At 48.5% G+C, this 20,750-nt stretch overlaps 1 protein-coding gene across 1 annotated transcript in view; it reads right to left on the reverse strand.

Moving 5' to 3' along the window:
• The window catches only part of LOC120515838 (acidic amino acid decarboxylase GADL1-like), a 101,179-nt gene that overhangs the window by 28,124 nt on the left and 52,305 nt on the right, over positions 1 to 20,750 (reverse strand). Inside the window, exons 9-11 of the mRNA XM_039737166.1 lie at positions 15,566 to 15,682; positions 4,983 to 5,047; positions 3,261 to 3,342 (exon numbers count right to left, since the gene is read on the reverse strand). Of these exons, the coding sequence (XP_039593100.1) occupies positions 3,261 to 3,342; positions 4,983 to 5,047; positions 15,566 to 15,682 (264 nt within the window). The remainder of the gene's footprint in view (positions 1 to 3,260; positions 3,343 to 4,982; positions 5,048 to 15,565; positions 15,683 to 20,750) is intronic.

Here is a 20,750-nt window from a genome sequence, read left to right on the forward strand (position 1 = left end):
ACCGGTTGTGTGCTTACAACGCTTGACAGATGCCGAATGTCACTTCAACACAAGTCCTACAAATACTGTCGTCATTGAAACAAACCATGAAACTCAAACCGATTATGACAGCAGCAATCCAAGCTGTGAGATTTGAGACAAGATTACTGTTCACATGGCCGACTGTACGTTACATGCTCAGAGTAAGCTCAGCGCACAGCTTGGTCATATTACAACCGGAGGGCCGAACTGACAACGTGGTATACAAAGAGATCCTTAACAAATAATTATTGGTATATTTACACTCAGTTTAAAAAGGTTTAATTTTCTTCTTAATAAAAATTTAAAAGCAGTACTTCACCGCTGCGAAGCACAGGTATTTTGTTAGTCTCTAGTAGGATTGACGACTGCAATGCGGTGTTCACTGGCTGTTCAAACTGTTCTTTATTCAGCCTCCCGTTAATCCAAAATGCTGCTGCAAGAATTATTACAAGAACAAGAAAATACGAACACATAACTCCAGTTCTGAAATCCTTACACTGGCACCGGTTAAGTTTAGGGCAGATTTCAAAATCCTCCTTTTAACATATAAAGCATTAAATGGCCGAGGGCCGGCTTACTAGTCTGAACTTATCATGACTTACAAACCTGAGCACACATTAAGATCTCAAGATGCCGGTCTGCTTATGACTCCAAGGATTAATAAAATAACAGTGTGAGGTCGAACTTTTAGTTACAGGACCCCCTAAACTGTGGAGTGGTCTGCCTGCTACTATAAGAGATGCCCCTTCAGTCTCAGCTTTTAAATCTCACGACTTCAGTTTAGCACACCCTGACTAGAGCTGCTGATTAACTGTACAGACTGTCATTCGCACTAAAACAGAAGTCACATGAGAGTTAGAATTTGTTACTGACCCTCACCTATTCTGTTTAATTTCTCGGTACTCAAATGTGCCACTTGGTGCCCACCTGCCAAGTTGTTTTATCAGCCTAAGGTAAAGTCATCTCTGATGGAGGATCACAAGAGTCATCGGGTTGAGGGGTCCTTTCATCAGAGATTTGGAGAGATTCCAAAGGACTGGAAAATGTCAAATATCATCCCATTATATAAAAAGGGTGACAGGGCAGATCCAAGCAACTATAGGCCAGTAAGCTTAACATGCATCACAGGAAAATTAATGGAAGGAATTATTAAGGATAAGATTGAGCAACACATGACAAGGACAGGAGTTATGAGGAACAGTCAGCATGGGGTCAGAAGAGGGAGGTCGTGTTTTACTAACATGTTGGAATTCTATGAGGAGGCAACAAAAGGATACGATCAAAGTGGAGCTTATGATATTATTTATCTGGACTTTCAGAAAGCATTTGATAAGGTGCCACATGAGAGGTTGGGCATCAAACTAAAAGAAGTGGGAGTTCAGGGTGATGTTTTGAGATGGGTGCAGAATTGGCTCAGACACAGGAAGCAGAGGGTGATGGTGCGAGGAACCTCATCAGAACTGGCCGATGTTAAGAGTGGTGACCAGCAGGGGGCAGTGCTGGGGCCGCTGCTATTTTTAATATATATAAATGATTTAGATAGGAATATAAGTAACAAGCTGGTTAAGTTGGCAGATGATACCAAGATAGGTGGATTAGCAGATAATTTGGAATCTGTTATATCATTACAGAAGGACTTGGATAGCATACAGGCTTGGGCAGATTTGTGGCAGATGAAATTTAATGTCAGTAAATGTAAAGTATTACACATAGGAAGTAAAAATATTAGGTTTGAATACACAATGGGCGGTCGGAAAATCGAGAGTACACCTTATGAGAAGGATTTAGGAGTCATAGTGGACTCCAAGCTATCAACTTCCAAACAGTGTTCAGAAGCCATTAAGAAGGCTAACAGACTGTCAGGTTATATAGCGCCTTAACGTGTGGAGTACAAGTCACAGGAGGGTCTGCTCAACCTTTATAATGCACTGGTGAGGCCTCATCTTGAGTCCTGTGTGCAGTTTTGGTCTCCAGGCTACAAAAAGGACATAGCAGCACAGAAAGGTCCAGAGAAGAGCGACTAGGCTGATTCAGGTCTACAGGGGTTGAATTATGAGGAAAGATTAAAAGAGCTGAGCCTTTACAGTTTAAGCAAAAGAAGATTAAGAGGTGACATGACTGAAGTGTTTAAAATTATGAAGGGAATTAGTACAGTGGATCGAGACTTGCATTTTAAAATGAGCTCATCAAGAACACGGGGACACAGTTGGTAAATTTCACACAAACATTAGGAAGTTTTTCTTTACACAAAGAATGATAGACACTTGGAATAAGCGACCAAGTAGTGTGGTGGACAGTAAGACGTTAGGGACTTTCAAAACTCGACTTGATGTTTTCTTGGAGGATACAAGTGGAGAGGACTGGCGAGCTTTGTTGGGCTGAATGGCCTGTTCTCTTCTAGATTGTTCTAATTCTAATTCTAATTCTAAATCAGATTGGCTGGCCCAGCGCTGACTCAGCTGTCGAATGGCCAATAGGAGGACTCCAGGACTTGTATTATGGGATATCATCTCCTGTTGAGTTCTGCTCTGTACTATTGCACTCTGATATTGTATTGAGGATGGCTTGTCTTCTCTTCTCTTCTCTTCTCTTCTGTGTGTTGTGTTGTGTTGACCCCCTTTTTCTTTTTGACACCCACTGCACACCCAGGGTCTCTCTCTGAACTGCCCTTTCCGGAGGCTTCTTCCATTTTTTTCCCTACAAAGGTTTTTCCCTGTCTTCTTAGAGAATCGAGGCTGGGGGTCTGTCAAGAGGGTTAGGGCCTGTTAAAGCCCACTGTGGCCCTCATTGTGTGATTTTGGGCTCTACAAATATAAATTGTATTGTGTTACATTGGTTTGCCCTCCTCTTCACCAGGGATGCCAACAGCTGTTGGCGGGCCTGTAGTTTTGTCCGTGTGGATTTCCAAATATGCCGCTTGATGGTTTTATGTTCAGCATTTTGTTTTTTGAGATTTTGTAGCGCATAGTAAAGTTGTAACCATTCGACCTCTGATAGAAATAAGATAATAAAACTATAAAAAATCTAAAGACAAACTGCCCACAGCACACGCCAGTGCAAAATGCATTTTTGGAAATGTGTTCTCCACGTCTTGGTGGTCTTCAAAGACCAATTAAAAGTCCAGCGTATTTGTTGTAAATGATTCCTGCTGCATTTACAATACCGACTGCACATTTCAGGGGGGGAGACCCCAGACCCACATGGCCAACTTGTCGTGCCCCCCGGCTCGCTCTACTTACCGTTCTGTCCTTCATTAAGAAAGCACAGCACTGGAGACCCGCCATTAACATCTTGTGTGGGTTCCAAGCCACTGAATCAGCTCTGTGAAAACACAAAGGCCGAGTCGATTACACAAAACACGTCTGCTGCTTAAACATGAAATGTGTCCCTTTTGTGAAGGCGCCGGCCCAGAGACTCAAGTGTGCCAGGCAGTTCTTTTCTGCCCAGACCTGGCACAGGTACGGCGTTATTCAAATCCCATTTACTATTGACCACAAGTACCGGTAAAGCCTGACAAGTCAACTGAAAGCGCAGCTAAAGTCTCAGCTCCATCTTTTGATTTTTCTTTCCGATGTTCACAACGGCTGGCAGAGCCCCCCGACAGGCCCCTAAGGACGCCTGGCATCTTGGAGCGGTGGGCTGACAACTGACTACACCAGCAAGTCAGGAATGAACTTCAGACAGAGCAGCACGCCAGTCCGTCACACCCAGCCAAGGTACGGCCACAAAGACGCAGTGGCAAGTCCACCCCAAGCCGGACCCCTGGCACCAGTGCACCCCTCACTCACCCTCAGTCACCCTCAGTCACCTTCAGCCTCCATCGCTGTCTCTTAATCAGAACTTTCACTTTTTTTTTTAACTTCTTGCCTGCTAGTTCTGTCACCGTCACCCCTGATATGTCCTGGGTTAGCGGACTTGTGCGGTTTATTGGACTTCATTTTGATTTTGACTTCTGACCGCTCATCAGGCCGTTGGTGATTCTTACGTGGCACCTTTTTCAGCGTCAGCCAAAGAAGTGAGTGTGAAAGGTCAATGACGTTGGATTTATCAAATCGTACCCCGGAGACACTGACTGACGGCTTACACGCAGGTGGGACAGGACGGGTAATGATCGGGACACTAGAGGGCACAGACTGGCAGGACTCGTGTGACACAGAAAGCCTGCAGGGGTGACCAGCAGACGCCTGAAGACCCCTGAATGCTCACCAGGTACCCTGGCAGTGCGTCCTAAAGTTTATACCCAGGAGGGCTCCTAGACTCGGGCTTAAACAGACCCCTTGGCATACAGGGGGGGCCTGGAGTTAGCAGGCAGCTACTGCCAATCGTCCGATTGGCAAAGAGGGCAGTGGTGAAGAGTGACGGCTGAAGCCAAGCAAGGTGCAGTTAGGAAGGCCAGGGGGTCTCGGGTTTCTTATTTCAAAGCTCACTTCATTCTTTGGTCTTTTGTCTTACGTCGCTTTGGTCCTTCACAGACCACATGATTTATGCTTCAAAAATGCAAACACTCGGTGCTGTTGTGCCAGGCCAATGTAGGTGCTGCCAGGACCAGACCCTGAAACGTCTCACGTGCACAAACTGAAACTCCCAGAGTGGAGCCTTTGAACAAAAGAATAACCGAAGAGGGGCAAGAAAAGAAAATAAGAATCCAAGCTGGCCTGCTTTGAGAGGTGCCCGCCTGGTGAGGTGGCTCGCCCATCTCCTCGGCATTTCACGTATAAAGAGATCCTCCTTTTCGAGTCTCCCACTGCCAGCTCTCTCCTAACTGGGCAGCACATAAAGAGGAGATGTTCTCCGTCAAACCTGCGATTGAACTCCAGCGCCTGCCCTCTCATGCCTTGACGTCTCTGGTGGGACCCTACGCAAACCTCCAGCCACAGGGTCCCAGGTCCACACGCAGCCCACCCCATACCCTCCATTTGTCAAATATGTTACCCAAAAGGCCAAGAAGTACATTCATTTACCTGTGGATGCCACTGAGGAGATGTCGGTGTTTTCTAGACATCAATGCACTGCCACCCCATGAGGCCTACGAATAAAAGACAAATCACACAGACGTTACAGACAGAAGGAATTAGCGAAATCCAAGGACGGCACTAAGGAAGAGAAATCGACACACTGATGGACATTTAGGAGATGAGCAGAGTGAGGCCTGACTGGGAAGGCCGAAATCAGACACCCCGACGTCACAAAATGAAATCACGAGCTGGTTTACAAATCAGACAAACCAAAGCCGCGCTCTTATCATCTGAGCTGCTGGCCATCAAGAACAGGTGAGCAGGAAGCCAACAATGCGCCAGCATTACCTCCCGCTCCACGCCCTCCCTACCTGCCGACCTAAGGGCAGACGTGAGCTTCAGGACCAAACTGCAGTGCCAGGCCACAAGTCGCCGAGTGAAAGCTTCTTATGCGTAAAACGTCCGTTCCAACCTTTGTCTACTTGGTAAAGAAAAAGAGCTGCCAAGAGCAGTCACCAGTCAAGACTGCTGGTGTTTATTATGGCGCCAACCCAAGGACCCACTGGGCACCGGCGCCAACTTGAAGATTCAGTGTTAACAGGATGGTCTCCAGACACGACAGAGATGGCCTTCCTTCTCCCTACTTCAGCTGCTCCCGTTAGGGCTGCCACAGCAGATCACCTTCACGAGGCCACAAAGACAGCAGCTACGGCAACGGCTCGTGAGCGACTGAAGGAGACGATGGCTTTAAGATGGCCCTGGCCAACCACTTGGTCACTCAGAAGGTGTAAGCAGGACATCAGACGGGTCGTTCTCAGAAAGGAGGAGGAGGCATTGAGCAGAACTGGGAATGTGGTGGTGCTGGTAGTCGCACTTTGACAAACTCCTAAAGCCAGGCTACACGATGCTCTTGGGTCCATCTCTGTGAAGCAGCAATGCCACCGAGGTGGATGGCACTCAACTGGAAAATTCTGAAGACACTGGAAAGTGTTGAGTACTTTGGCGGATTTGCCTCTTCAGTGTTATATGGAAGGTGAGGACGGCACCTCGAGACCAGCAGGTTGGAGTGATGGTTTCTGCTTTCAGCAACAGAGGACTCTGGGAAAGCCCATGCCAACGTACTGCAACAGAGACTCCATTAAGGATGTGAAAATCCGATCTGCATTCCTCCCCAGCTGTTGTCTTAGCAGAGATATTTGGGCGATAGGAATTCGCCAATCTACTCTACACGCGCCTTGTGGATTCAGAACACGCGTGAGGCAGACGCAGACCTGTGACAAGAACACGAGGCTCAGCGGCCCTGAACAAACACGGGCCATGTATTCGTGGAATAAATGAGTTCTGTCTGCCTACCGGGTACTAAGACGAGGCCGTGGACTGTACCCATCAGGAGAAGCCAGCTGAGGCCATCACGACGTGTGGCTGGGACGGCCAGGACACTCCATCAGGAGGATTAGGGTGTCAGGCAAAGCCAGGCCGGTGGAGTCATACTGGCCTCCTGGGACTGATGTACACCGTAATCCCATTCACGGGAAAGGCGAGGACAACGGCGGCCACCACATCACACTGCTGTGCTGGACTCACAAAATCACAAAGCCATTGTGGACGACGGCTGGGGCTCCTGGAGGACAGGGACAGGGACGATACCTCCCCTGGGGCATGAGAGGGCAGCCGCCTGGCCACATTGGGGTCCATGGCCACCACCAGGGGGCACCCAGATGATTATGGAGCCATGGACTGCAGACCTTCCACCCCACCGGGAACCGAGTCCACACGGAGTGCTTCTGGGTGCCCATGCAGAACGGCCGCCGCACCAGGAAGTGCCGCAGGGAACTATAAAAGGGGAGCCGGAGTCGGGAGGAAGAGGATGGAGCTTGAAGGAGAGGAGAGGAGAGGAGAGGAGAGGAGAGGAGGCAGCAGTAAAAGAGAAGAAAGAAAAGAAATAAAAAGAAAAGAGCTGAGCAGTGCGGCTTTGTGTACCGTTGTGTGCAGAAGAAAATGATAAATGTGTGCGTTCTTGGACCCGTGAGTCTGTCTGTCTGTCCATCTGTCTGTCTATCTATTTCTCTATCTATCCGTCTCTCTGTCTGTCTGTCTATCTATCTGTCCGTCTCTGTCTGTCCATCCGTCCGTCTCTGTCTATCTATCTGTCTCTCTGTCCATCTCTCTGTCTGTCTGTCTGTCTGTCTATCTATCTGTCCGTCTCTGTCGAGGCTCATCTCTCTCCAGCACTCAGTCTTCGGTCCTTTGCTTCAGAACTTTGATATCTAAAGTCACAAGTGAAATCTTCTTTTGCTGACGCTATCGATGCCGTTGCCTTCCTGCGGTCTCTTTACGGGTGTTGACGAGTCGATTGCGTTCAAACAGAGCGGATTTCAGGGGGCGGGCAGGCATCCCCTACCGAGCACACGTCATCTCCCCTTTGGGATCAGTGAAGACAAATCTAAGTATTAATAATCAGATGTCAAAGAAAGACTAAGAAATGTGAAGACACCAAATAAGCAGAAAAGACTTGAAAAGCACAGCATGACGAGAAATCATTCAAAAGTCTGATATCCGTCCCTTAACTCCTGATGGAAAAAACACTCGAGAGAGAAAACATTTTGTTTGATTCAATCTTAAGCAGCGACGGCCCAGTGACACCAAAGGGAGCAGCACCTTCTGGGGGTCAACATGGCTACTCTGATTACACTGAAATGACGGCCCAATGCCGCGTGTCCATTTCTTTCACAACTAGCAGACAGTGACACAAGCTGGACGAGTGGAAGGAGTGCATGAAGTAGACGAGACGAGACGTTCATCAGGCAGACTATGAGCCACACTGCCCAGACATTACGACTCTGCCAGGTTCCCTCCTCTGGCTCAAGTTTAATCTCGGCTCTCATTCCGTATCCTCTCGTTAGATTTGCTGCCTTGCAGTCCTGTGTGTCCCCTCCGTCCTCCCCATGTCCACGTCCGGTTCTTCTGGGCGACATGCAGGTTTGGTCCACTGGCGCGTGCTCGTGTGTGGGTGTCTGCCATATGAGGGACTCTTCCTGCCCGACCTTCTGGAGTGGGCGTGACCCCTGACCCCTGACAAGACGGGCAGATGTTTGTTTTTGGTTTCTTTATTTTAGAAGAAGGACTCAAAGTTCAATTTACCAGTCGATCTACGCTCCTACCCTCACCTATGGTCATGAGCTATGGGTAGTGACCGAAAGAACAAGATCGCAAATACAAGCGGCTGAAATGAGTTTCCTCCGCAGGGTGTCTGGGCTTTCCCTTAAAGATAGGGTGAGAAGCTCAGTCATCCGAGGAGGGGCTCAGAGTAGAGCATCGAGACGAGTCAGATGAGGTGGCTCGGGCATCTGATCAGGATGCCTCCTGGACGCCTCCCTAGGTGAGGTGTTCCGGGCACGTCCAACCGGGAGGAGGCTCCGGGGAAGACCCAGGACACGCTGGAGGGACTATGTCTCCCGGCTGGACTGGGAACACCTTGGGATTCTCCCGGAAGAGCTGGAAGAAGTGGCCGGGGAGAGGGAAGTCTGGGCCTCTCTGCTCAAGCTGCTGCCTCCACGACCCGACCTCAGATAAGCGGAAGAGGATGGATGGATGGATGAGGACTCAAAGTATTGAAAAAAGACAAAAGTGCAGAAGCCTGCAAACCCTGAGAAGTACTGAGACGTCCGTCCTACCGACCAGCAGCCATCCAGCCGTGACCCGGTTTAATCCTATGGTTGAGTCCACATAGGACTTGTGGTGCCCGACTCGGTCAGGAGACGGAGACCCCGAGAACGTCCAGCAGCTCTTAAAGAAATGTTTCTGCTGCTGAAGGTTTTGGTGTAAATGAATTCATTTCAATTGACATCTCATTATCATTCCATCCATCTATTATCCGACCCGCTATATCCTAACTACGGGGTCACAGGGGTCTGCCGGAGCCAATCCCAGCCAACACAGGGCACAAGGCAGGAAACAATCCTGGGCAGGGCACCAACCCACCGCAGGTCAAATCTACCTACAACAAATGAAAGTGGGCAGAAAACAAAGGATTCTGAATGTGTAGTTAAGACACTGAACAGAGAAACAGCAGGGTGATAACGACAAGCCTGGCAGAGTCCGACATGAGGACCACTCAACGGGACAGACAGACAGACAGACAGACAGACAGACCGACAGACAGACCGGGCCAAGAAGGAACACAAACACAGAAGGCCAAGAGCGCTGGGCGCCAGTTCAGTACGGTGGGATGGCGAGGGTACGGGACGGGCCAAGGATGCGTGAGCGATAAGGCTGAACTGATTTATTACTCGACTCCTGAAGAAGGAAGGGCTAGCAAGGGGTACAGTCAGGTGGGTGTACACCATCTGCCCTGAGTGCCAACCTGAGCTGGCAAAAGACAAAAAAGAGAAAAGGGGGAAGAGTGTCCGGCAAGGAAATCCTGCATTGTCGTGACCCTGTCACCGAAACATCTGCATTGGAAATGAGACGCGATGGCCACCAATCCACACAAAAACAAGCTGTGTGGGAATGCCACCTACGGAGGGTCAGCTCCCAAAAGGCTTTCCATAATAAGAGAAAGGAAAGGAGCAAGGAGGAGAACATGGCGTCACGCAAAGGGTGATCAAGGACAAGGACCAGTGGATTGAGGAGCCACTGCCAGATCAGGCATACAAGATTTACTTTCTATGGAAAGACGTAAAAATGTGAGGTCGGAATACACAGTGGGAGAGAGAAGGACTGAGGAGTCGTAGTGGACTATCAGCTGGCAGACAAGCCATCAAGAGTGTCAGGTCATATAGTGCCTTGACGTGTGCAGTACAAGTCACAGCTTTGTAACACCACACTGGTGAGGCCTCATCTGGGGTCCGGGGGGCAGTTTGGGTCTCCATAAAGACAGAACAGCACTGGAGAAGGTCCAGAGAAGAGCGACTCGGCTGATCAGGGGGTGAATTATGAAGATTCAAAGAGCTGAGCCGTCACCGCGATGAAGAGGAGACCTGACTGAAGGGTTTGAAATTATGAAGTGAATTACAGCAGTGGGTCACAACGGTGACTTTAAAATGAGGTCATCAAGAACACAGGGACACCACTGGGGACATTTCACACAGACAGACACTTGGAATAAGCGACCAAGTAGCGTGGTGGACAGTAAGACTTGAGGGACTTTCAGAACTCGACTTGAAGAAACAAGTGGACAGGACTGGTGAGCTTTGCTGGGCTGAATGGCCTGTCCTCGTCCACATCGCTCTAATCTCTCTTCTAATATCTAATGCAACACAATCAACAGCCAGGGATGAAGCTCAAGATGACAAAGAGCTCCTCTCGGGCGTCTGTCCGGACCACGCTAATATCTTTTAATATCTTTTAGGACCAGAGTCCTGCACTTGTGGGGTCAGGGAAGAGGGAGCGTCTGGGGTTAGGGTGTCCATTTTAAGAGATGCCAGCCTGGCATGAACAGAGATGGACGGAGAAGGTCAGTACAACAACCATCAGAACTATGCAGAACTTAGACGGCAGAGACATCAACACCCAGCTTGGGGAAAACCACTGGACTAGTGGAGTAGGGGCATCAACTGGTACAGATGTATGGAAACAGATTTACTGCAGTTCATCAAGTAGCAAGACAAAGCTTCTTCAAAATAGAAAGGTGGAACTAATGGAGGATCAGAAGAGACCTTCCCTTCATGAGAAAGTGTGGCCAACTGGAGCCGATTTCCAGATATCTGCGGCCTGAACTTTGAAGAAATCCAGCAGAGCCTCATCAGAGATACGTCTGGCCAGTTAGCGGGTTAAAAGAGGCAACGGAGGAAGAAGACGAGCTCTGGCACCTCATTAGCATCCAAAGCACTGACAGTTACGAGAGCTGAGAGAGACCCCCATCGTCAAGTGTGGGCTCCAAAGACCCCCATCTAGCTACGAGCCAATCAAACGGTTTGAAGCACAACCACCCTGAGCTGCTCCTCAGGCTCCCACCACGAGACCAGCAAAGCCATCTTCTGGATCTCGTGTTCCTGTGCCTTTTATGAAGAGCTATGCACTGGACCAGAACTTCAGACCCGCAGGAAACAAGAGGGACGTGTCCACAGTCTGCACAACTCATCTCCGAGGTCCTTCAGGCAGGTTTTCAACTCTCCTGTGCCTGGGAGATACGAGTTTGGCAGAAGGTCCTCTCTCTCTCTCGGGTTACTTCCATTTTGGTCACAGCTTGGGAAGGCAGCCTGCTAAACTGGGCACAAATGAGGTCAGGGAAATGTCAGCAAACGCACATGGCGGATATCCATTACACATTCAGAGGGGGCTCGCTCTCCTTGGTGCCAAATTGTGTACAAGTTGACCACGAGAAAGTCACACCACGTGGTCGCCAGTTCATCAGATCCTACTGGGTGGCACAAAGCCTCGGAGTTGGAGTTTTAGTCCCATTTTAATCCTGGAAAATTTCCAAACCTGAACATAAATTGGGAATCTGTTTAAAGGACCGTGGCGACCAAAGGTTGGGAGAAGGACCCCCGTGGTTTGAGATCTTTCTGTCAGATGTCTCTCTGGTACACTGAAGTAGAATGTCAAGCAGTTCAGAAGGCTTTGATCGACGACGACATGACGTTTCTGTGGCACCGACTCCATATCGGCAGGGTTGGCCCTTCTGTCTTTTTCAACACCTCTGCCATTCACCCTGGCAGGCCGTCAATCAACTTCTGGGCCCAATCCTGACTGATGGCAGCCCCCCATTCTTGCACAATCACTACTTGAAGTTTGTCAGAATTGGGGGGCTTTTGTTTGTCCACCCACCTCTTGAGCACAAGTTCTCAATGGGGAGCTTCCTGGCCAAGGACCCCAAATGTTGATGTTTTGCTTAGCAGTCACTTTGGCCTTCTGGCCCGGTGCTCCGTCATGTTGGTCACCAGACTGTTCTTGGATGGTTGGCAGAAGTTGCTCTCGGTTGATGTTTTGGTGCCATTCTTCATTCCTGGCGGTGTTCTGAGCCCTGCACTGCCTCGGCTGACGTGAGTGGTCTCAGGATGCTTTACTGCTGGCATGACACAGGACTGATGGTAGCGCCGCTCACCTGTTCTTTTCTTCTGGATGCCCCAAACAATCAGAAAGGGGACTCATCAGAGACAATGACTTTACCCAGAAGCCCCCAGCAGCCCCCAGCAGTCCAATCCCAGAATCTCAGTCTGTCCCTGATGCTTTTCTTGGCTTCTTTGCTGCCCTTCTTGACACCCACCAGGCCATCCTCCCAAAGTCTTCGCCTCACTCACACCTGCCTGCTGCCAGGTGCCAAGCTCTGCCCTGGTGGTGCCCGCAGCTGAATGCACTTTACGAGACGCTCCTGGCGCTTGCTGGACCCTCTTGGGCGCCCTGACGCCTTCTTTGCCTCTCTGCTGTAACTCAATCAGTGTGACAGAGTGACCTCCAGCCTTGTCCTTGTCGACACTGTCACCCGTGTGATCGAGAGGATCACTGAAGTGACGTCAGCTGGTCCTGCGGTGGCAGGGCTGACATGCAGTGGCTTTTTGTCATTCAGTTCATTTTCATGCCATTCCTCTGATCCCTCACTTCAGAAGAGTTGGCAGCAAACTGCGTGAAACTTCAGATTTGTGTCATTCTCCACACCTTTGGCCACAGCTGTAGAGTTCTCCTTCATGAAAGTATTTAAGTGTCCGTTAGCAGTGGTACTACGGTGTGTTGGGCGACATGGGTCGGCTGTAATGCCAGTTGGTGTGGAGGGTTCCTTATCTGGCCAGGAGGCCCTTTAAATGTAAGGATGTGGGTGGACGGTCATCACTGGTTAGTTGAACCGTCCCATTTTGATAAATGGATACGAGATGACGGCTTCCCCAGTTCACTGGGTGGGCGCCTCCCTCTGGCTTACATCCACCTGGACACCCGCCGGGCTGCTGGGCAACCCTGTTGGGTTCTTGGGTGCCACTATGGGGGCTGCAGGAGGCGGACTCTTCTTTCACAGGGAGGTTCTGCCTGACCTGGAAGGACGCTGTGGGTGTAATGTGATGGCGCTGGAAGTACCCTGGGGTCCGGTATGAGAGAAGCTGCTCTGCACAGGTACCCGGTGCTCACCTGGGTGCAGAGGAGAGCTGAAACAGTGGGATACCTCAAGGTGTTTGGGGCAAGAAAGTCTGAACCTGTGTCTGCCAAGTCGTGTCTGGGGTTTGGGGTGGACAACTGTCACATGGAAGAAGAAAAACAGAAAAGTGGCCATCCAAAATAAAACATCCACAGCACAGAAGAAGAAGAAGAAGAAGAAGAAGAAGAAGAAGAAGAAGAAGAAGAAGAAGATTTCTTTCAGGGGTCTCCAAAATGCAACATTTCATTTCCACTGCGTGCAGACCGAAGGTACAGGAAAGAGCGACAGCAGAACCAACTGGCAATGACGAGACTCTACGTTCAATTCTTAAAGTTGACGTTGGCACTTGTAAAGACATACGTTAGTTAATATTAAGAATATTCTGCTGACAACAAGTGCCAAGACCCGCCGAAGGGCACAGAAAGTCACGGGACTCTTATAAGACCTCTGAAACTTCTCATCCCCAGGCTATCAGCGTGCTGTGGACAAGTGGAGATTCTCGGACCCGGTCCTTCACACACACACACACACACAAAGCCACCTTTCTTTCTGTCACAATGTCACAGTCACAATGGGACTTAACCCTAACCCTGCTGTCTACCTCAATAATTAAATCAGAACCAGGGGGTCATCATGTGTGGAAGAATCATTTTAGGGTAACGCAGCCTTCATCTTAAAGGAACAGCATCAAGGGTTAATAAATGTGAGAAACCAAATAAAGGTCAAGTGAGCAACAAAATGTCCACAGAAACAGAAGATTTGGTTTAGGAAAAATACTGAGATGGCCAAGTCAATAAAGAACGTGCCAGAAGAAAGGCTGATGGAGCAAAATGAACTGAAGGAGGACTGAGAAATCCGCAGATGTCCTAAAAGCAACGAGAATGGACAACTGGGACCTGCACAGAAATGTCAAGGGTGATGGCGCAACTCGAAGGCACAACAGAATATGACCTGTGTTAGGGTATAGCGGGTTGGATAATGACTGTGCCCTGCGCTGGGCTGGCACCCTGCCCGGGGTTTGTTTCCTGCCTTGCGCCCTGTGTTGGCTGGGATTGGCTCCAGCAGACCCCCGTGACCCTGTACTTAGGATATAGCGGGTTGGCTAATGACTGACGGACTGACTTTTTATTTTATAGAAATCATTTGGGTGTTGCAGATGTCACATGGGCTGGACGGAAACAAAACGCAGACCCGTAAGGAAGAGACGGACGGACAGCCCCTGTAAAAGAGGAGTTTTTATTCCCCCAGCACACTAGATGGCAGCAGTCCTGGATATCCATGCCCAGTGGGAAGCCAGCAGGGCATGCTGGGAAATGTCGTCTGGCAGGGCAGCCCTGCTGGGGGCGTTGGACTTCTGTGTGACTGATTGGGCAATCACCCTGGCACTGGAAGTACTGTAATAAAAGGGACCGTACCCCCTTGCCCAGGTGAGTCGGAGCTGGGTGGCACTTGAGTGGAGGAGGGCAGTGCGGTGGGGAGAGAACTTATCGTAGAGAGTTTTGTGCTTGTGTGACAATTTCTGGAGGTATTTATAATAAAAACCTCCCTTTACTTGCACCCAGGACTGTGCGTGTGTGTCTGTGCCAGGGCTGGGCTGGCTGTCGCCCGGGTTTCCATCCCAGTGTAAAGAGTCAAATGGACGCACTGACTGAGAGTGTACGGTACGTGTTGATAAAATGAGCGTCCCGTCTGTCGTTTGTGCTCATTATTCTGACCAGGCTGCTCCCTCCATGACATCCTGCTGAATCTCCTGCCCGATCACAGACTTGTCCTGCTTGGGGACGTTTCTTTCTTTAATAAGTAAGACGTTAAGTTTCTAGCACACATCCTGCGTTAGCCATCATGGATGCAGTGAGTGAGTAGTGAAGCCCCTTTAATTGACTAACCAGAGAGACTCCAATATGAAAGCTCGGGCGTCTTCTTCAGGCAGGACGTGTTATGACGACTGACCAATGACGCCATCTCGCCTGAAGAAGGGCCTGAGGGGCACATCGTAATCGTTCTGGGTAGCCATTAAAGGGGCTTCACTTGGCCCAAGCCCAAAAGTGACTTTTCGAGTAACCAAATTGTGTCTTGCGATGTAAAGTCACCGGGCTGACGGGCAGGAAAGAACGGGAGGTGACGGCGATGCTAAAGGCGAGCGCATGACAAGACGCTCTGAACGGGGACAAGCGTTTAATGGCCAGAGATGACAGACCACCTGACCACAGAGCCACACCGTATGGAGAAAGTGGTCAGAAACTTCCAAAGACTTTGACGGACGCTCACCTCATCCACAGACGTCGTTCTCCTACTTAGCCTGGAGAGGTCTGTTCATTTTGGACACTTAAGATGTCTCCCTTAGAGGTTCTCCAGAGAAGTCCAGTCTCCTCATTCCATGTCTGCATATTGTAATCTTTTGAGTTTGCCAAGTAAAGGCGTCACTCGGCTCGACTTTAAATGGCGGCGCCTCTGTAGTCAAGTCCGGCGTTGTATTCGCTGTTACAAACTGCAATGAAAGCACCAAACAGACACAAGAACTCACATCGACATGGAGCCAGAGGTGATGCTTCTTACAGACGTCTGCAATCTCCTGTAGAGGGTCGAAGGCTCCAAACACTGTTGTGCCAGCCGTCGCGCAGACCAGAAACGGCACGGCCCCCTACAACAAAGCAGAACAGACAGGAATGAGAGGGGGTCTCGTAAGGGCCGCACACACACAGCCACCGTACGTCACTTAATAACCAAAATGCAGCCCGACGAGTAAAGGAGTCAGCCCTGTGAAGTAAGAAAAGACCCCAAGCGTTGGCGCTTTGATTCCTTTGACTACTAAACTGACTGAAAGGAATTCCTGGATTTGCAAAAAGAACGAAGCTGTGCAGAATAAAACAACAGTAGCGGTGAAGAAGAAATGACGCTGACGTATGTAGAACGTCTGTCGGTCAACCCATCAGCACAGCTCATCAGGTTTAAATGGCAGCATGTTGGCATATCACAGGTGACTACTGTACAGCAGGAACACAGAAATACTGCACTAGAGGGCACAAGAGGTGCCCAATAATACCGACGAGAGGGTCCTGCTCAGCGGCCACCAGCTGAAAGAGCCTGGACTGACTGACTGACTGACTGACCATTACAGGCTGAGATTAGGCAGCATGGCAGAACTGCAAGTGGGCAGCACGTGGTCCTCATCTGGTCGCTTGTGGCCGTTAGGGAGTGAGAGGCTCTTTAGCACAACCAGAGACGTGGTGTCCAGAAAACAAACCAACGCGATCCACGAAATCAAAGGCTCAGCCGAAGCGAGTAACAAATTCTGAGGAGATGTGGACCGCTGACGTTCACGTCAAATTCTGAGAGTTCTGTTGAAATGTTCAGACATCAAAGAGTGACAAGAACAGGCCACTCGGCCCTCTCCACAAGCGTGTCTGCTGCGGATTCTCCAAATGAAACTCAGGGGTCCCCAAACACCACTTGACTTGGCAATTTCTATGAACTTTCTATCATTTGGGTAAAATGTGCCCTCAACAAGACTCCAACTGCTCTTGTTGAGCTCATTTAAAGTGTTCTTGAGGACAAACTCCTAATAAATAACATCTGGGATCCACCACAGAAATGTCCCTCATAAACTTAACCCCACGTCCGTCACCTCTTCATCTTCATTGTCTTAAACTGAAAAGGTTCGCATCCTCCCATTGTTCTCATAGTCCATAGCCTAGCCCCTCTTTTATGGAGGACCCTAACACCCCAGACGAGTTCCATAAATGGCGTGCAATCCCCCTCCCACCGGCTCTGTAGTCCATGATGAATCCACAGTGGTGGTCTTCATAGGCTGTAGTTCAGACCTCCCACTCTGAATTCTTATCTAATATTTCTAATTCCCCACGTGTCATAATTCAAATGGCATGTAAGTAAATGTAATCTGCCCAAGTCCTCCTGGGACCGTTTCACCGATGTCTGCCCTTCCGTCAGGTTTGGCATATTCTTATCAGGTCACCTACTCTATGGACGTTACAACATCAAAAAGAGCAGAGGCCCCAGCACGGACCCCCGATAGGCACCACTCGCAATGTCACCTAATTCTGATAACGGAAATGCTGAAGGTCAAAAAAAAAAATGCTGGAAATATTGACAAGCGAACCCTGCAGATGACAGAAATATTGACGAACTCCAGCATTGAAGTCGATGGGAAAGGAGAAACGGAAACTGCAGGGCGGCTGTAATGGCCGGGGCCGCGAGTTCTGAAGTCTTAATGACGAGGCAATCCAAACGAGATCAAGAGCACAGTATTCCTGGATAGCTGACGTGTACCCTGAGATCATTTCCAACAAGATGGGGCAGCCTGGCACAAGTGGAGTCGTTTATTGGTAATCAGGTCATTTCAAAGGGACTATGGCCACCGCGTCCCATGGACCTGTCACCTCCGGGATTCTCCCTTGGTGAGCACAGAAAGGAAAAGTATATACCAGCAAGGCTCATACATGGGGACAATTTGCTGTGGGGTACAAAATCTGTACATTTTGTTTGGTATTTTTGTTTTATTTTGCTCAAAACAACAGCAGATGAACTGCATTCAAGACACATCAAGATACACATCAAGAAACGAGTTTAATTCGTTCCAGTGCTGAGCTTGTACAGTGAATTTCTCGTATCTAGAACAAACTTCCCCATTGAAAATAATGGAAATCCAGTTAATCCGTTCCACACCCCCAAAAATATCAACACAAAAATAAATTTTCCTAACAAATAACGCTGATAAATAATATATACAAGTGGAACCTCGGTTTGCGAGTAACTTGGTTTACGAGTGTTTTGCAAGACGAGCTAAATTTTTAAATTAATTTTGACTTGATAAACGAGCGATGTCTTGCAATACGAGTAGTATGGATACACTTTGTCTGCTGAGCGTCATGTGATCACAACTGAGCTGATGGTTCTTCTCGCTCACTTGCCTCTCTCTCTCTCCTTATCTCTCTCGCTCGCTCGCCTCTCTCTCTCTCTCCTTATCTCTCGCTCGCTCGCTTGCCTCTCTCTCTCTCCTTATCTCTCTCGCTCGCTCACGTGCCTCTCTCTCTCTCCTTATCTCTTTCGCTCGCTCGCTTGCCTCTCTCTCTCTCTCCTTATCTCTCTCGCTCGTTCGCTTGCCTCTCTCTCTCTCCTTATCTCTCTCACTCACTCGCTTGCCTCTCTCTCTCTCCTTATTTTGTTCGCTCACGTGCGCGCGCCTCTCTCTCTCTCTCTCTCTATCTCTTCTTGAGGGTAGAGAAAAGCCAAGTGAAATTACCCCTTTTATTGGCTAACTAAAAAGATTACAATATGCAAGCTTTCGAGGCAACTCAGGCCCCTTCTTCAGGCAAGATGTAATCAAACGTTGCATATTTTAATCTTTTTAGTTAGCCAATAAAAGGTGTCATTTCACTTGGCTTTTCTCTACATTCATAATGGCTAACACAGTACAACACCCTAGTATTCCTCTTGAGGGCAATCATCTCCTATTCTCCGTCTGCATGTCCGCAATATTTTTGGATACGCTTATATGGCGAACTGCTACAGCGAAACAATGAAATCACAAGCGCACAAACGCGTGGATCCTCACGCTACAGGAGAACAAGGAACACTGAGTGAGCTGGCGGGCTGGCAGCGTCAGCTTGGGTGAATCCCCGAGTCGAGGCGGATCAGGAAACGCGTCACGCATAACTAACAGCCTGGCTCGTGGCTCGTTACGTAAGCCAATGCTCGTATTTAGATCCGAATTTTTCGCTCATACTTTCCTCTTATCTTGAATTTCTCGCATACAGAGGTGGTCGTATCTCGAGGTTCCACTGTACATCCTCACTTTTAAAACAGCCGTTCCAACAAAAAAAGGAAGACATGCTGGCGCCTAAAGCTATCAATTAGTTTATAACCTGGGCATCTGGGACGACAAGTTGCAAAATTGGTTTACAGCCTGGGAAAGGAAGACATGGCGACACCTCAGGCAACATCAAAAAAGTTTTACTGTTTGGGGAAAAAAATGGAGAGTGAATTCATTCATCATATCGACAGCCAGCCAATCAGAATATCTAACAGTCACATCTTGTAAAACCTCCAGTAGAATTTTAATAATAAATATGCCTCGTCTGAAGAGCAACATAGGAGGGAGGAAGAAGAGGGGACGAAGACGTCAGGAGAGGGCACTGGTAACGTGTGGCTGTTTCCGTCTGATCATCAGAAAAGCACCTCATGAACAACAGCGAGTGCGAGATCACAAACCGCCTGTGACATTCATCCTGGTCGTCTTTAATGTTTCTAAAGACTTTATATATACAGATTTTACTACCAGTCATATGTTCTATTATTCTTTGTCCTACTTTTATTATTATTATTCCTGTAATAAATACCATGCTGCTTTTTGAGTGATTTTTTTTTTTTTTTGAGGTTTATTAAGCCTGAGGGTGTGAGCTCCACCCAATAGTAGGGAACAGGACATCAAGTAAGGCATTCTGGGTTGATAAATGGCCAATAGTCAAGGATGTTGAGCCTTTGTATGTTTAAATGTATTCTTGTAGACCCAAAGTAATATTTAGGTCTGAAATATCATTAAACATCGCATGTTGTTCATGATGATAATAAGTAAGTCTCCTGAAGTGCTGAGAGTGACAGGCTGTGTTATTCCTAAAGCACTCGTGTGGTTTAAAGTGCTAAAGGTTAACCAGCTGTGTGTGTGTGTGTGTGTCATTCATGGGGTACCGTTGAGTTTAGGGTCTGTGTGTGTGCATATCGATGTGTGTGTGTGTGTGTGATAATATTAAGGGTCGACCGTAGACCAACCCGGTAACAAATCTGATGAGTCCACTTAGCCCTCGGTAAAGGGTAAGTGGAGGGGAGTATCACGATAACACACAATTACAGCAGCACACTGAACAGGATATCACAGCCATCATCTTTCTGTGGATACCTTTGCCAATCTGCAGCGCCATGTCGATGAGCGTTCGTGAGGAGAAGGCAACACCGAATGTGATTGGATCGTTTACATGTCTATCAAGGTATGCACTGGATTTGTTTCGTTTCTGTCGCTTCATTATTACGTGACTAACACATCACAACTCGGGGCCCTCCCTGAAGTTCTGAGTGATCATAATGACGCAATGCTGTTTTAATTGTCCTCAAGGGCTAGGGAAGCATCTGCCAACTATGCCAGATAATTATTGTGGCAAAAAAGTGATTTGAGCCATGAGGCAGCTGTTCTAACCACTGCGTCACCATGCCTCAAACGACACAAGACACAGATGGAATGAAAATGAAACAAACGGCTACAAATAAGTATATATATATATATATATATATAGTGTATACATCATTGAGCTCACGGAGTTCTAGTCTTGGGGGTCTCAAGTCAACAGAGCTGGAAGTCTTTTTATTTCCAGTATCTGTGCAGATGCTTTGCACTTTTTTCTTTGATGACGAAGACAGAGACATCTTGTAAACAGCACTACACATTTCATTATTATCATTATTTCTTTCATGGGAAGGGTAGCACTTGTTTTGGATCACAGCAGCAGCAGCACATGGCTAACTGTGCATGCCAATCAGCTATGTGGCACTGTGCTGCCACTGCGTGGGGATTCAAGTTAGAGATGCCACGGCAGAACTCATAATGTTCTCAGTAAGGTCACATCAGGTCCCCTTCAAATGAAAGCACTGCACTGTTAAATTTGATCACCTTGCATGTCTCCTCTCCTTCTGAGCTTATG

This window comes from Polypterus senegalus, chromosome 15 (genome assembly GCF_016835505.1).
Source record: "Polypterus senegalus isolate Bchr_013 chromosome 15, ASM1683550v1, whole genome shotgun sequence".
Classification (NCBI taxonomy): Eukaryota; Metazoa; Chordata; class Cladistia; order Polypteriformes; family Polypteridae; genus Polypterus; species Polypterus senegalus.